Source organism: Protobothrops mucrosquamatus, unplaced genomic scaffold (assembly GCF_001527695.2).
Source record: "Protobothrops mucrosquamatus isolate PMUCROS unplaced genomic scaffold, P.Mucros_1.0 scaffold6, whole genome shotgun sequence".
Taxonomy (NCBI): Eukaryota; Metazoa; Chordata; class Lepidosauria; order Squamata; family Viperidae; genus Protobothrops; species Protobothrops mucrosquamatus.
Window position 1 is genome coordinate 1,639,682 of NW_015386393.1, and position 15,735 is coordinate 1,655,416.

Consider the following 15,735-nt stretch of genomic DNA (forward strand, 5'->3'; position numbering starts at 1 on the left):
TTGCAAGTGGGATATTGCTAAGCATGGTGAGGTCCATGCAGCTGAGGTCCTTCTGGAGACAATAACCAAATTGGGAATTTGACTGGAATGTTAGAATCATGCTCAAAAAACATGCAGGACCAGGACGAAGACTAAATTTGATTTAATTTAAAGGTACACTTAATTAAATATGAATTAATTAAATGCAATTAATATCACACCCCATATATTTAATAACTCTTCTCCCACTGACACAATTTAGCAGTTCTTTTGAAGAGAGTTCTGGGAGCTGCAGCCAAGGCAGGAGTGGGAGGAGAGGATATACAGGACCCCATGGCCTCAGGTTATGCATCTCTAGTCACAGACTTAGTGGTGCAGAAAATATACATTTTATAAGCTTAATCTTTTAATTGTCCAACAGGAGACGAGAAGAGCTCCGCTTCCACTTGCGACCCCATTTATAAACCCTCATCTGTACCTGGCCATTTCTGAAATATTAGAAAGTGACAGTGTATTTTGTGCAAATTTTTTTATTTCCACATTTATATCACAATGTGTCCACTGAAAGGACCAATAGCAAAGTTGCTCCCTTCTGTGCCCAAGAACACAGAAGTCTAGTTACTGTACATTCACTAAGGCTGTTTTTGCAAGTCGCTTTTGTGATGGATATCCATAAGGCAAACAATATCTAAAGGAATGGTAACAAGTATATTTCCAGCATACAAACAGGCGTCTGTCTCCCCCTTCACAGGACATTTACAAACTAGTAGCACCCTCGGTACAAGTTGGAATTTTCTTTGTTAAACAGAAAAAAAACCAAAAAAAACCAAAAACAAAAAAAACCCCACCATTTTTTCCCCCCCTTTCCCGTAGAAAATCTGCAGAAAGGGGTTAACGTGCTTAGGCTGGTGCTGCTGCTGGGAGAACTGTGAACACTTTTTGCAGCATTTCATGGATCTGAATTGAAATTGAAATTGAAACCAGACTATGCCCTGTGAAAGTCTACGGAATGCTGAGCTGAAGGTGGCCATCTCTCTCTCTCTCTCTCTCTCTCTCTCTACCTGGCCCTTCCTGCACTGCAGAGCACATATTATTGCAATCCACATCTCCATATCAGGGGGACTTTTGAAGAGAGATGTAATGCAAAGAAGAACTACCTATAGTTTTGCACAGTTCATTTTAAAACATCTCACTGCCATATTATTCCTTTTTAAGAAAATCAAATCAAGACAAATAAATAGACTCAACTACTCTGTGTTAAATGTTTCATTTCCACAATTAACCACCTGTACCTGCCTGACCTTGGATTCTGGCATCCACAAATAGCTGGAAACAGTTTTCACCTTTGGAAAACAAACACTTTTGTTTTGCTTTGTTTCTAACAGCTGGCTTGCTAGAGTTCAAAACTCTACTCGTCTTTAATCAAACCTTTTGTTATGCCTCCCTTTGCAATTTTATTAGTAAACTGGTAGCAGCACTTCACAAAAAAAAAAAAGTTTTAACAGGAAAGAAGAAACTGCCAGCGTCCAGCTCTCTGACACACCCTCTCTGCTTCGTAAGCCTCTTTCAGCGTGATGGGGGTAGATGGGGGATGGCACAGCACCTGCCCACTTTAGTAACCTGCCAGTGTAAAAAAAGCATCTTAGCAAAATTGTACTCAGTCTAGGCAGACGTAAGGCAGGATGTTCAGGCGCCCCTCATCCCCATGTGGATCGAGCGATATGCATTGCGTCCAATCATACCAGTTACCCTGTGTATCATAACATCCATTCACGCCAGGCCAGTGTTGGCTGCATATCCTGTCAAGGTCATCCTGCGTCACCTCCCGTGTTACCCCAGGCAAGTCTGCAGGTTTGCTGTGGGGAGCCAGGACATGAGTTTTCCGGGCTTCTCTCCTAGTGCTTTCCTCCTGCTTTAAATATTCAGACATGAAGTAGTGAGCCCCTGGAGTCTGCACCCCTGAAGAGGACAGCAAGCTACTCTGCCTGTTTAAATAGGACTGAATTATTTCATTCCGGGACAATTCTTTCCAATTCGTTTGTTCAAAGGGACTCTGCAGAGGTGGCTTCGGCTCCTGCTTATCTGTGCCTGTCCTGTGCTGCTCAGCAAGAGCAGGAAGATCCAACTGCAAACAGTCCCTCGGTGCTAAAGTCTTGATCTCGCCCGTCATGGGGTCAAAAGTCAGTCGCCGCTCTTTTTTTAACCGTACAGGCTTGACCCCGCCTTCCATCACCTGCCCGTCCAAGTTGACCATGTAGTCTTTGGGCCGGTACTTTTTTTTCTTCTTGCTGTCAGACCCTGAGGCAGCACTGTCACTGTCCATCCTTGAAGCATCTGGTGATAAGTCAGCCAAGGGTGCAAAAGACTCTACTGAATGGGAGCCTGCTCCACTGCCGGGAGAGGCTCCTGCACTGAGCTGAAGCTGGCCCTCGGGCACTCTTTGCTGCTCCTGGTCATGAAGGGATGCTTCAGGGTCCACTTGATGAGATGCCTCCAGTCTCTTTGCTAGTGCTGGCTGTGGTGACAGCTGTACTAGAGAGGGGGGAGGTGGCGATAAGGGCACTGGAACATCCAGAAGAGGGGGCTTTGGGCATGGGGCAAGCGTCAAATTCTTGGGGGAATACGTGGCATGTTGCCGAGCAAACGTTTCCAGCCTGACATTCCTGGGGCTGAATGAGGAACAGCGAGGACTCCTAGGTTGGTTGGCAGCAGCCTCCTCTGCTTTGTCATGCTGCTGCTGCTGCAACACTGCTGTTTTCAGCAGTAAGGATGTCCCAGAAGTTTTGAAGAGACCCGGAGAGCTCGTATGAGGCCGCACCGCATTGATGGGGATCTTGCTGGGCTTGTCATTTTCACTCACCTCATCCCTGTTGCCTTCTGGCCCTGGGAGAAGACTCACATCTGGAGGGCTCGGAAAACTCTCTGGGCTTCCACCAATCCCATTGGTGGGAGGAGGAGAAGAGTTTTGTAATACTTCATAACTGGCTTTGGAAACTTTTGGCAGCGGCAGAGGAGGACCATCCTTGGGCTCCCCTTGCCTCTTCCGGTTCCCTGGCTTTGGAGAGTGCAGCTTTTGGACATCGTTTCTATTCTTCACATCTTGAATGGGTTTAGATCCAATCACAGCCCCAGGAGAAGTTTCCACTCGGCAGTTGTGAGCCCCACCATTGGCTGACCCAGGTGGATTTGGCAATCCCCTCAAGGTGGCTTCATTCTGTGAAACAGGCTCAATCAGCTTCTGCCAATTCCGCAACAGTTTTTTGGCCCGTTTAGCAAGATCCTCATTCTTGGTTTTCTTCCTCACGTCATTGATGAGCTTCCCCAGCCGTGTTTCCTAAGGTTTAAAAAAAAAAGGGGAAAAAAAGAACACAAAGATTATTTTAAAAGGCACCTCATCAAATATCATTAATGGAGAGACTTCTTTTGTTCTCTCAATGGGTATGTTCTGATAAGGCCCAGAAGAGGAAAAAGAGTATAGGGCAATTCTATAGCTGACTTCAAGTCTCGTTTCTTAATCACAGTCAGAAAGGGGGGAAAATTACTATACCACCAGAAGAAGTTACAATTAAGGAGCAAGGAGCTTATGAGGTAGAAAATTCTCCAGAAAACTTTCTTTGATTGCATATTTTCCTATAAAATTGTTTCTATTTTGAGAAATGGCTCCTTTGCTAAAGTTAATTTGTAATCCGCAAAATGTAAATCAAATAGGGCGGCTATATTTTGATACAATTCTAATCGACTATAGCATCAAATCGTGTTTTTCACGATAAGAACATTAGAACAATTTTTTAATACTTTAATAACTAGTGTCATGTAATGATTAAGGTGTTGGGCTAGAGTAGAGACCCAGATTCCAATCTACCCACAACTACAGAAGATCTCTGGATAACCTTGAACTAGTCACTCACTCTCAGTCCAGCCTACTTCAAAAAGCTATCATTATGGAAAAAAACAGAAAGAGCTATTACTAGATACAGCACTATGGCCTTTTAAAGCAAATAAATAATCAACTTCCTAAAACTGTAATCAATATAAAGCCACTGTTGTATTTTCAAATATGTACTTTAAACCCAAATAAATATTTGGGTTTATTTAAATAAATTCTTAACATTTATAATATTAATGCTATAGTACGTGCATTTTTTCAAATACTTATTCTAATGTTATATTGAAAAAATATTTTGTGTAGCATTTGAATTAAACCTGTTTAAGTAAAAAATCAAATTGATAGGTAAAGCAGAAGAATGTTCTAATTAATATTTTACCAAATCTATAATCATATCAAATATGTATATGTTCACAAATCAAGTGTTGCAGAATATCCTTACTAAGACCAGCCCCATTCAAATATACCTTGAAATGACAGAATAAATGAAGCTGGTACCATTGTTAAGTGAATCGAAATCAACAAAGGAAATGCAAGCCATTGTGCACTTATTAAGGCAGGGCAGCAGAGAATCATCTCAAATTGTAAATGAAATTTGTAGCATCAATCAGTTATAAATTACGTTCCCTATTTCTGACTGATGCTAGCAGAGAAAGCTGTGGGCAGCTTACATGGAATTCCACAGGCTACAGCAGGCATGTCAAACTGCCGGCCCGCGGGCCGGATGCATCACACTAAAACCGCGCCCACCCCATTGCCGGCAATGGGGAAAAAGTCGCGATACGTCACGCAATGTCATGTGACATCGCGAATTTGACATGCCTGGGCTACAGCAATAGGTGAGCTGTAACCAGTTCAGGCAAGCTGTCAATACCCATTCTTTATGAGAGTCAATTTTTTTTTATCAAAAGGAGAGTCTAAAATCCATGAGCTGTCACAGAATATGGACAATCATATGTGACTTTATCCAGTTCACTAAGGCTCAAAGTGACCTAACTGCAAATGTTCACAAAAATTAACGGCAAAAGCTTGATGTGAATCTGCCCTTGCTTGTTGCATTTCCTTTAAATGATTCTTATCAAGTTCCATTTGATTAAGATAATTACTTTGGCCAAAATATGTCAGGTAAAGAACTTAAGCCTGTCTTCTCAGAGGACCGAATCTTCTTAGCAGGCAAGAAGTGAAAGCAGTGCTTTATTTTTTGTGAGGCTGTATGCTTAAATTATGTTTATTATTCTTAGTCTTGTTTATATTATTAATTTTACTTGTTTACATGCATTTACTTATATTTAATCAGGCTGGGGAGTTTCCAAAGCCTTGAACAATTAAAAATATTTACAGCATGTTCCAAACACATCCTGATAAGCTCCCAACACATTTGTCTGGCCTAAAAGGCTCACATCTTTATCAACCACAATAATTCATTGCTTGGGTGTTCTTCTCTTCTTTAATCAACAGATGAAGGTGAAAAAAAAGCCATGCAATCAAAAAAGTCAGTTCTGCCTTATTCAGTATGGCACATGCACATCCATATTCAATAGACATTGCAAAATTCTGAAACTGAAAAATAGTAAAAAAAAACATATTTAAAAAGGTTTACAGGAACTATAAGAAATAGTAGTTGGTTTAAATCTTGCTCGTGCGGGGCTTGTCGTCTTGTCAGGATAAAGAAACTAAAAATGCAATATTGCAAGAAAGAAGAGGTGAAAGCATCGTCATTCTTGGATGAACAGCTTCCTCTGCCCTACCATGGTGGAGGTGACATTAAGGGTGACTACAGAAGGTCAATCAAAGTAGAGACTGGGAATATAAGGTTGTATGACTGCTGGGACACCTGGAGCTTCTATGGCCTTCAGAGACAGACCAGCAAAATCCTGTTGTTTGCTGCTTTTCTTAACTACAGTATCAAAACAGTGAGAGCACATTTCTTTTCTCTCAATCACAAAGTATTATCAAGCCTAACAAGGAGTTGAATGTAAGTATTCAGACTGGAATAAGCTAGGTCAGTGATGGCGAACCTTTTAGAGACTGAATGCCCAAACTGCAACCCAAAACCCACTTATTTATTGCTGGGTGCCAGGTGGGCACGGCCCACTGGATGAGCGTGGCTGTGGTGGTCATGGCAGATTGGGTGGGTGTGGCCAAGGTGAGCATGATCACCTCAATGTTGCTCATGGCGAGGGACGCCTGTGGGGGCCAGGCAGGGTTGGGGGAGATCCAGGGGGTCTCTGGCAGGTGGGGCGGTGGGCAGGAGACTCGTCCTGTGGGGTGAGGCAAGGCAAGGCGAGGCAGGGTGGGGGTGCCATTGTCACAGGGCAAGGAAAGGCAGGGGCCGGGGCGGCTGCTGCCTGACACCATTGGCCCCTGCACACAGAGGCCAGGGAGCGCATGGGTGCTGGGATGCATCCAGCCATGTGGGACCTCGGCAAGTTAGCAGGCGGCTGGTTAAAGAGGGACGGTTGCCATCTCCAGGGCATGGCACGTGTGCCCACAGAGAGGGCTCTGAGTGCCGCCTCTGGCACGCGTGCCATAGGTTCGCCACCACTGAGCTAGGTGATGCATATAACTCCTCCTACAACTTCAAATACCATGCCTACTTTTGGCATTTTCTAGTATTCTATGATTTTTTTTCTTATCAAGAAAAGAATACTTGCTGTAGGAACAAACCTCAAGTGCCTCTTTGGTGATGGGGTATTTCTCCAAGCTGGAGATCACTTCCAGTACTGCCACCATGTTATGTATCTGCGGAAAAAAAGGAACAGAAAGTATCCTTTTAGAGAAGGGCAGATGCTTTAGGTATACCGTGTTATGTCCCACTGGACAGGAGAGCTGTCGTATGTTAGTGAACTCCCTGGAATATCCTACATGAAAATTGAAATATTTGAAGCAGGTAGCGTCAAAAGATGATACTTTTTCTGCTGAAATATCTTTGCCTGGAATTCTTTTTTTCTATTTGGAGTTGCCTATTTTTTTTCCACGGTAAGTGAAAACATTTCTAATTCTCTGTTTCTTAGGTGTCACCTGTAGACACAAGACTTAAATTGATTGTTTCCAGTGTACTGCATCTCATTTTATTCTAACAACTCTAAACTTTATTATTGCCAGAGTTGGTTTAAAATTTAAGGAGAAATTATCAGCTGAGAATGAGGCTGAATAGAAAAAGACAAGGAAATAAATGTGTTTTAACACAATTATTCTGCTTTACCTAGTGGAGGCTGGGGTCATCTCAATCCACTAGAAAAAACCTGTAAGAAATCAAATTGCCTGGAGGCAAAAGTTACCACAGGGACAAAAGATGTGTCTAGAGACAGACTTTCCACAATACTAAAATCACATTAATGTATCTGCAAAAAAAGTTTAATGCCTGTAAAAAGACAACAAATGAGAATCAATATAGCATTTAAGATATTCTCAGAAGAGGACTGAGAGACTCGGACTTAGTCCTCAACTTATGATCACAATTGAGCCCAAAATATCTGTTAAGTAAGATAATGGTTGTGAGTTTTGCCCCATTTTATGACCTTTCTTGCCACAATTGTTAAGTGAATCACTACAGTTGTTAAGTTAGTAAAAGGTTGTTAAGTGACTGTGGCTTCCCCATTGACTTCACTCGTCAGAAGGTAGCAAAAGGTGATCACATGATCCCGGGACGCTGCAACCATCACAAATATGAGTCAGTTGCCAAGTGTCTAAATTTTGATCACGTGATCATGGGGAATGCTGCAATGGTTGTAAGTGGGAAAAATTGTCATAAGTTACTTTTTCCAGTGCCATTGTAACTTTGAATGATCACTAAATGATCTATTTTAAGTTGAGGACTACCCATAGTTCCCTTTTACCATGAAAGTTCATTGACTGACTTTGGCCTATCACTCTCTCTCAATCCAGCCAACTCATAGGAGGTTATAAGGAAAAAACCCTGGAGGGAGCACTATATATGCTATGTCGTGGTCCTGAGGAACAGTGTAGCATAAATTAAAACAAATCAATAAAGTCATAGATTTGAAAGAAAAAATGGCATAGCTTCCTGATGTATCTTAAGAATATATATTTCTGAAAAAGTGTATACTATCCTCCAAACATTTGAAGGATAAGTCACATACTTAAAATAAGAAATCAAAACATAAACATGCAAATATATTCAGACTTTCTCAAGAGAATGAAAGCTTTAAATGAAGCCTGCACGAGTCAATTGGCTCTTCTACAACAGGACTGTTTACATGCCTTTATCTTTACCCTGATATAAAGTGACTATTTCCATAAATGTAGAATGCAGTAGAGAAAAGCACATCCAGACCATCTCTTTTTCTTACTCACAGCGATGTGAAAGAACTCATAAACACACAGTCTCTCTGCTTATGGCAGCTGAAGGAACAACTGCCCAGGAAGAGTGAGTAGTAATGCAAGGACCTGATTTGAAATATAGCAAATGATAAACATCCAAGAATTCTTAATAAAGGCCTGCACAGTGATTTTAGTTCAGCTTAATATAATTGTCAGTATAAATGTTCTAAATCTTATGCCTAACAAATTTTGAGAATTGTTTGTTTCCTTAACTCTCGTATATATATGGGTCTTTTACCTAGGATGTTTCCATGCAGATAAACATAATTTTATGCACTTTCCATTGGTCTCATTTTTTTCTCTAATGCAAAATAAGCAAATTATATACAGTATATACCAGATAAGTAATTTACAACAGTTATTGTAGTTACTCACTAGAACTACTGCACTATCAAACAAAATGTTTTTTAAGTAAAAGATAATATTTGTTATTTTCCTAGAAGTATAATAAATAAAAATAAACTCATTATAATGAATAAGAAGTCCAAAGATTCAGGTTAACTAGGTTTTGCATAAATAAACCCATCTCACCCCTCAAAAATAGGGTTATATTACTGCGGACAAATTATCTGCCATTATTTTGCTATAATCAAAAAGATAGGTCAAGAGGAAAGAGCAGCATAGAAAGGAATGGTTGCAGAAAATACAGGCTGGGTGTGGAGAAATTAGGAGATACAGCAATCTGAAGTAATAAATAATTTTATAAATTTCAAAGGGAAACAGCTCAGGACCCTGCTCTACAAATATATTGGGGCTGGGGGAACTAGAATAAAAATGCAGAAAAAATTCCCTACTCAGACCCATAGAATATGATTGTGAAAAGTGAATTCACACATACTAACACATGGAGGATTAGGTACAATACACAAAAGCAAAGCAAGGAAAGGAAAAGATGCTCTTACAGAATGCATAGATGCTCTGAGAAAGAGGTAAGATGAAGTATCTCAAGAAGCCCTTAAAACAGAAAATATTAGCCCAAACTATCACAAGTATCCCTCCTCAGCCCCAGCAAATACTAAATTCTTGCTCGCTGGTAGACCATCATTGCCAACTCTGAGCCATACTACACAAGTTATGCTATTCTGAAGAAGCAAAAAAGGGGAGGGAAAATGGTGTCAGACAGAAAACACTATTTGTTTGTGTTTGTATTGGGGGAAGAGAATGAGTAAATGCATCAGCAAAGGACTAAAAATAAGTTTTAGGCAGCACTAATTGTTGAGCAATATAAAATACAGTTCGGAAGATTATAAAAGATCCAAAGAGACCCTAGAAAGGGGACTATAGACAAGAAGCTTGATTAATCCTTTTCTTGCAGTACCTATTTTTTGGGCAAAATATGGGAGGGGGGGGGCTGAATTGCTCCAGTAGCCCTGCAAATGGAGGAACAGAAAGGGAAGCCAAAGAAAACAGAGAGTAAAGATTTCAGAATCCAAACCTTCCTGCCACCATCCCTATCAGAAGCATAACTTGTTTATATATAGAAATCTATATAGGCTGTCTTTCTCAGACACCCACAGATATACATCCACATCTAACTACAGGACTCCTGGCCCCTAAGCAGGATAAAGATGGTTCCCCTTCTCACTAATCCTTGACCAAGACTTCTTCTACAGCCGGGTGCCCTACACATGTGGTGGACTGCAGTCCACCATACTTAAGTCAGCATGGTTATGTCACCTGGGACTAGCAGGGAGTGTAGAGGAATAGGAAAAACACGAAATTAGTTTGAGACAAGCTGCCCATTCCCTGTACATATACGCTTCACTCACATTGCTGTTGGGGTCGATGGCCTGCAGCAGCCGGTCCCTGATCTGCTGCGGGGACGGTCCCGGAGCCGCTGTCATTGCCTCCCTGGGGGAGGAGGAGCCCCGGGCCCAGCAGAGTGGGGCGAGAGGAGGCCCCACCGTCCTCCCCTCCTCCCTCCCTCTCTTTCTCACTCGCCGGCCTCGCCGCGGGGCAACTGGAGCCGCATGTTCCGCCGGGCTCAAGCGCCCCACCGGTCAGGGGGAGGAAGGGTATCCCAACTGCTCGGGAAGAACTGGAAGGAAATAGCGCAGCCCGACTCGTCCTAGACCCACCCGGGCCGCCGCTCGGCTCCGCTCGGCTCCACCGAGGAGACGGAGGAGGAGGCCGAGCTCAACTGTGGGCAGGAGCCAGCCCCGCGCAGTGCATCCTGGGACACGCCCGACGCTGACGGCGGCCGACGCACAGACGCAGAACGTCGCGTCTGTGACGTCACGACGCAGGGCGTCGGGTGCTCCCGCCAAGAGCATTGGGGTGGGGGGAGGAGGAAGGGTGAGAACTCGGCACTCTGTTTGTTCAGTGCGTGTCCGCGACAGGGCACTCGCGGGCGGGAAAAGTCTGAGCCGTTCGCGCCTGCGCAGAAGATCCCGCGGAGGTGGCTGGTGAGGGCGAGAGCCTGAGGCGACGGTGGCGGAGGGCTTCGGAAACGGCAAAAAGGCGGGAAAGGGGGAGGCTTCGACTGCTGTTCCGCTTCTGTCACTCGCGCTTGTTGAGCAGATAGTTTTGATTATTTTAATTATATCCCATTTGCAAAGTACGAACATATTTTTCTGTCTTCGGGCTCCATAGTCGTTACGTCAGATCTATTTGATCTCGCTAGTAATCAAACCGATCCTCGCTTTATTTACAAACTGGTAACAAATGGTACTTCTGGAGGGATAAAACAATCGTCTTTTCATTCATCTTGTGCTGGATTATCTAAAAACTATCTGGAAAACAGTTTGGGGGAAGAATTACTATGGCAGTTCTTGATCATTGCAAGTCATACCCTGACTCTTGGTGTATTTGTCTATCCATCAGTCATTACTTTGATCTTTTGGATTTGGGCATCTCGTTGTTTCAGCCCACCCTCACTTGCCATTGTACATTTATGCACCTCTGCATTTAAAAGGACTGTATGTAGCATTAGACTGAATGCATCATACAGTTCATTAAGCTTAGTACACATCATAATCACCAGAAAAGGCCATTTGCTAGGCAAGTCTGTAAACAGTTTACATTCTGCTCTAAAACTGATTATCTCTGCTTCAATATATTTGGAATACCCTTTCAATAGAGCACATTTACCCTTGTCACTCAGATAATGGCAGATTTCCCAAGGTATATAGACATGCGCCATAACAATCGGTAATTCAGCATTAGGGTACTTTGTTCTCTATTAGTGAAACCGCCAATATGACAATTAGGTAAAGTATGGGCTTATTTGGAGTATATTGTACATCTCACAACCACAATTGAGCCCAAAATGTATGTTGCTAAGTGAAACATTTGTTAAGTGAATTTTGCCCATTTTGCAGTCTTTCTTGCCATAATTAAGTGAATCATGGCAGTGGTTAAGTTAATAAAACAGTTGTTAAATGAATTTGGCTTCCCCATTGATTTTGCTTGTCAGAAGGTTGCAAAAGGTGATCACATGACATTGCAATTGTCATAAATATGAGCCAGTTGCCAAGCATCTGGATTTTAGTCAAGTGACCATGGAGATACTGCAATAGTCATGTTAAAAATGGGCAAAAGTCACTTTTTTCAATGCCGTAACTTTGAACGATCACTAAATGCAGAACCCAATCTTGGTCAGTCAACAAGATTAGGCTCAGGATTGGGATTGACCCAGATTTGATCCTGCAACATCCTGGGACACATATATTCATCTTCATTCAGCCACTAAATGAACTGCAGAATAGAAAATCTGGAAGAAATTGCTGTGACAGTATACTGCAGATTGACCACGAAGACAGCAAATGTGGATAGCACTTTCACAATGCAAATTACAACGCTTTCACAGACAACTCAGTATTAATGGGGAATTGCAATCTGTTAAAACATCTGATTGAGGCAGAAATGCTACTAATAAACTGAGGTGTTGTCTTAAAATTAGTAATAGTGGGGATATAAAACTCATGTGTATTGCACTATAGAGAAAACTTGGAAAGGTCAGAAAAGTTTGAGCAGAAATTCTGAAGGAATTAAGAACCAAGGGATGGAAGAACCTACACACTGTAATACTTAATACATAATCACATATTTTATCTACAGGTAGTCTTCGCCTTCTGACCACAATTGGGACCAGAATTTCTATTGCTAAGCAAGGCAGTTAAGTGAGTCGCACCCAATTTTATGAACTTTTTGCCATACTTAAGCAAATCAAAGTAATTGCTAAATAAATAAGGTGGTCATTAAGTGAATCCAGCTTCCCCTATTGATTTTGCCTGTAGGAAGCTGGCTGGGAAGGTTGCAAATGGCGGTCACGTGACCCCAGAACACTGCACCTTTCATAAATACATGCTAGATGCCAAGTGCTCAAATTGTGGCCACTTGACTGGGGATGCTGCAACGGTTGTAAGTACAAGGATTCATTATAAGTCACTTTTTTCAGTGCAATTGTAACTTTGAACTTGTAAACAAATGGTTGTAAGATGAGGATTACCTGTATGAGAATGAAAAACAGGAGATGTCTAGAGAAGTCAGGGTGGCTGCATAGGAAAATTTCATGATGAATATTTACAAGAGGGTAACAGTAAGAAAGAATACAAAAGAGGAATTGAAACGTTAAACAAAAAGAATTATTTGGGTATATCAGGTAACACATTAAAAAAGGTCTTTGAAAGAAAGGGAGTTTCCTGGATGCATCTATCCAGTATTCTTCTCAATGTGCAGAAATGATTTACCTACTTTCTTCCAGGATTTTCCCCTAATTTCCCACTTTATTTCAGAGCTGCAGACCAAAATTACTGTATTCATTTAGGACCAAAAAACACCTCTTATGCTACTTCTTTTTAAAGAAGATTCAGATGTGTTTACTTCTATTGTTCACTTTCCAGCTTTGATTATTCTGGAGCTCAATCCTAGTTTATCAGCTAGGCTTTGAGCAATGGGGACATATATATGGGTTATATATGTAAATCGGTGGAGCTCATGATTCCCTCAAACTATTGGTTTCATACACTGTACCTACTAAGAAGGCTTGACCAGTTCAGCAAAGTTTGACTAGTATTACTGCAATGTACCCACACTTATCCAGTGCCCAAGGTTATAAAAAAATGGATGGAAAAGACAGACTAGACAGTTCAATCCCAGCAAGACTGTTACTCCTCCATGTTACTCCTTCTTGTCCTCGCCTGGAGGCAGGACAAGAAGCAACGGATGGAAACTAATCAAGGAGAGAAGCAACCTAGAACTAAGGAGAAACTTCCTGACAGTGAGAACAATTAACCAGTGGAACAACCTGCCTCCAGAAGCGGTGAATGCTCCAACACTGGAAGTTTTTAAGAAGAGGCTGGACAACCATTTGTCCGAAATGGTATAGGGTTTCCTGCCTGAGCAGGGGGTTGGACTAGATGACCTTCAAGGTCCCTTCCAACTTTACTATTATTATTATTATTATTATTATTATTATATAAGATACAGGAGAGCATGACAGAGAGAGAGTAAGGGACAAACAAAAACAGTTCCCCTCTCCAATAAATGGATGTTTACTTTAGTATTTTAAGTAAATTATCATTATTATTATTATTAATAATAATAATATTGGAAGGGACCTTGGAGGTCATCTAGTCCAACCCCCTGCTCAGGCTGGAGACCCTATACCATTTCAGACAAATGGCTATCCAGTCTCTTCTTAAAAACTTCCAGTGTTGCAGCATTCACAGCTTCTGGAGGCAGGTTGTTCCACTGATTAAATGTTCTCCTTAGTTCTAGGTTGCTTCTCTCCTTGATCAGTTTCCACCTGTTGCTTCTTGTCCTGCCCTCAGGCGCTTTGGAGAATAGCTTGACTCCCTCTTCTTTGTGGCAGCCCCTCAGATATTGGAAGACTGCTATCATGTCCCCCATCGTCCTTCTCTTCATTAAAGTAGACATACCCAATTGTAAGTGGAAGACTACCTGTACACAAAATGCAGACTTGCTCACAGACGTCTTAACCAGGCATGAAGTTTCTAAGTATTTACATGATACTTTGCACGGAGTATGAAATAAAAATCTTAATCTTTGGATCAAGTTGCAACCAGCATCTCAATTAGGGCAACACACTCTGTTCCAGAGAGCAAGGACATCTTGTTTCTCAACTAGAGCACCCGTCCGTGAAAAATCCTCCCACCAGAAATCTAGTGGGCTCACTTTTAGGAAACTGTTATGCAGAAGCACCTTTATTTATGATGTCATAATTAGATTCTTTACCATTAGTTCCCTGGTTATAATTACTTATTAAAAGTGTGGGGATGATTAAAATTGTTATGTAGAGGCAGAGCAGAATTTTTGTACTTCAAGACTGACTTTTTTTGAAAAGAAGTTGGCAGCCTATCAGAATTCAGCTAATCAGTTATCACTTATGGCCAGTACTCAGTTGTAGAAGACAGATGGAGGTTATGAGAGCTCTCTCCCAGAAATAAACCTTAGGACAAGTTTGGAAACCCTCCTTTTGGATTTTTCCTGATAGAAAAAAGTATGTCAAAATAGAATTTAGAAGACTGGTTGAGGAATTCTGGGAGTTGAAGTCCACAAATCATAAAGGGCCAAGTTTGAAGACCCCTGATCTAGACCAAACATATTTAAGTACTTCCATAGAATCCTAAAGATAATCCATTAGGAAAGTGTATTGCTTAAATTCATATTTGGATAGCAACATGTCATCTCACCTACACCAGCTTTCTGAGTTTATTTGAATTCATGCTGCCAATAATGACTGTTCTTGAAAGGAACATAAACATCTTGAAAGGAATACAAATAATAGAGTTAGCCACAGCCCTTTTTTTTAGAGCAGCTTTCCTACTTTTCTGAATCCTGCATATTACAGTTACTAAACGATAATGTGAATTCTGCCCTCACCTTTCCCACAAGGCTGATAGGACAGGAACAAGAATCAGCCCCCAGTATGGTGAAATAATTTACTTAGTATGTAAGGATGCCTTATTCATCCCACCATTTAACATTCAGGAGGGAAGCGAAAACAATCTTCATTTGCTGAGCTGGCTGATGCTGTGTTATCATCTGTAAAATGCAAAATTTATTTTGATTATTAGTTCTATTATTTGTAAACCAGCCAATGTAGCATTGTCTCTACCTTTTCTTTTTTTCACTCAATTTTTCAGAAAGTTCCGTGAGATTATTTTCTTTATGCCTGCCCTAACCCCTTTGCTCAAAGGGAAAAAAAAGGACTCAGTATAGAAAGTATACAATTGTGTTTATTTTGCTAGATCTTGGAGCCCAGATGTTCAAACAATCTCTTCATACACACAGTAAGATCTCCAGACATTCAACAGAAAGATGATTTCACAGATTCACCTCCCAGGGATATCCTCCCATTTTAAGCATCATTATAAACCAAACTGCCTTAGATATCAACATCCCCTCAGATATATGTGCTGGATAACTACTTGGGTCTACTCCAATTAACTATTACAAGAATAAGGTATATAATCAGCTATTCTCCTTTGGCAGAGAGTCATACAACAGGTCTTGCACAATTCACAACTTTCCACTTAAACTGCTTTTGGGCATCAACTTAT

General features: G+C 41.4%; 1 protein-coding gene across 1 annotated transcript; it reads right to left on the reverse strand.

Moving 5' to 3' along the window:
* Positions 1–466: 466 nt before the first annotated feature.
* MED26 (mediator complex subunit 26) lies at positions 467–10,053 on the reverse strand. The gene is made up of 3 exons (XM_015810040.1): positions 9,979–10,053; positions 6,533–6,607; positions 467–3,313 (listed from the first exon to the last, which is right to left on the reverse strand). The coding sequence occupies exons 1-3, from the start codon at positions 10,051–10,053 to the stop codon at positions 1,637–1,639; spliced, it is 1,827 nt and encodes a 608-aa protein (XP_015665526.1). The 3' UTR covers positions 467–1,636.
* Positions 10,054–15,735: the final 5,682 nt, after the last annotated feature.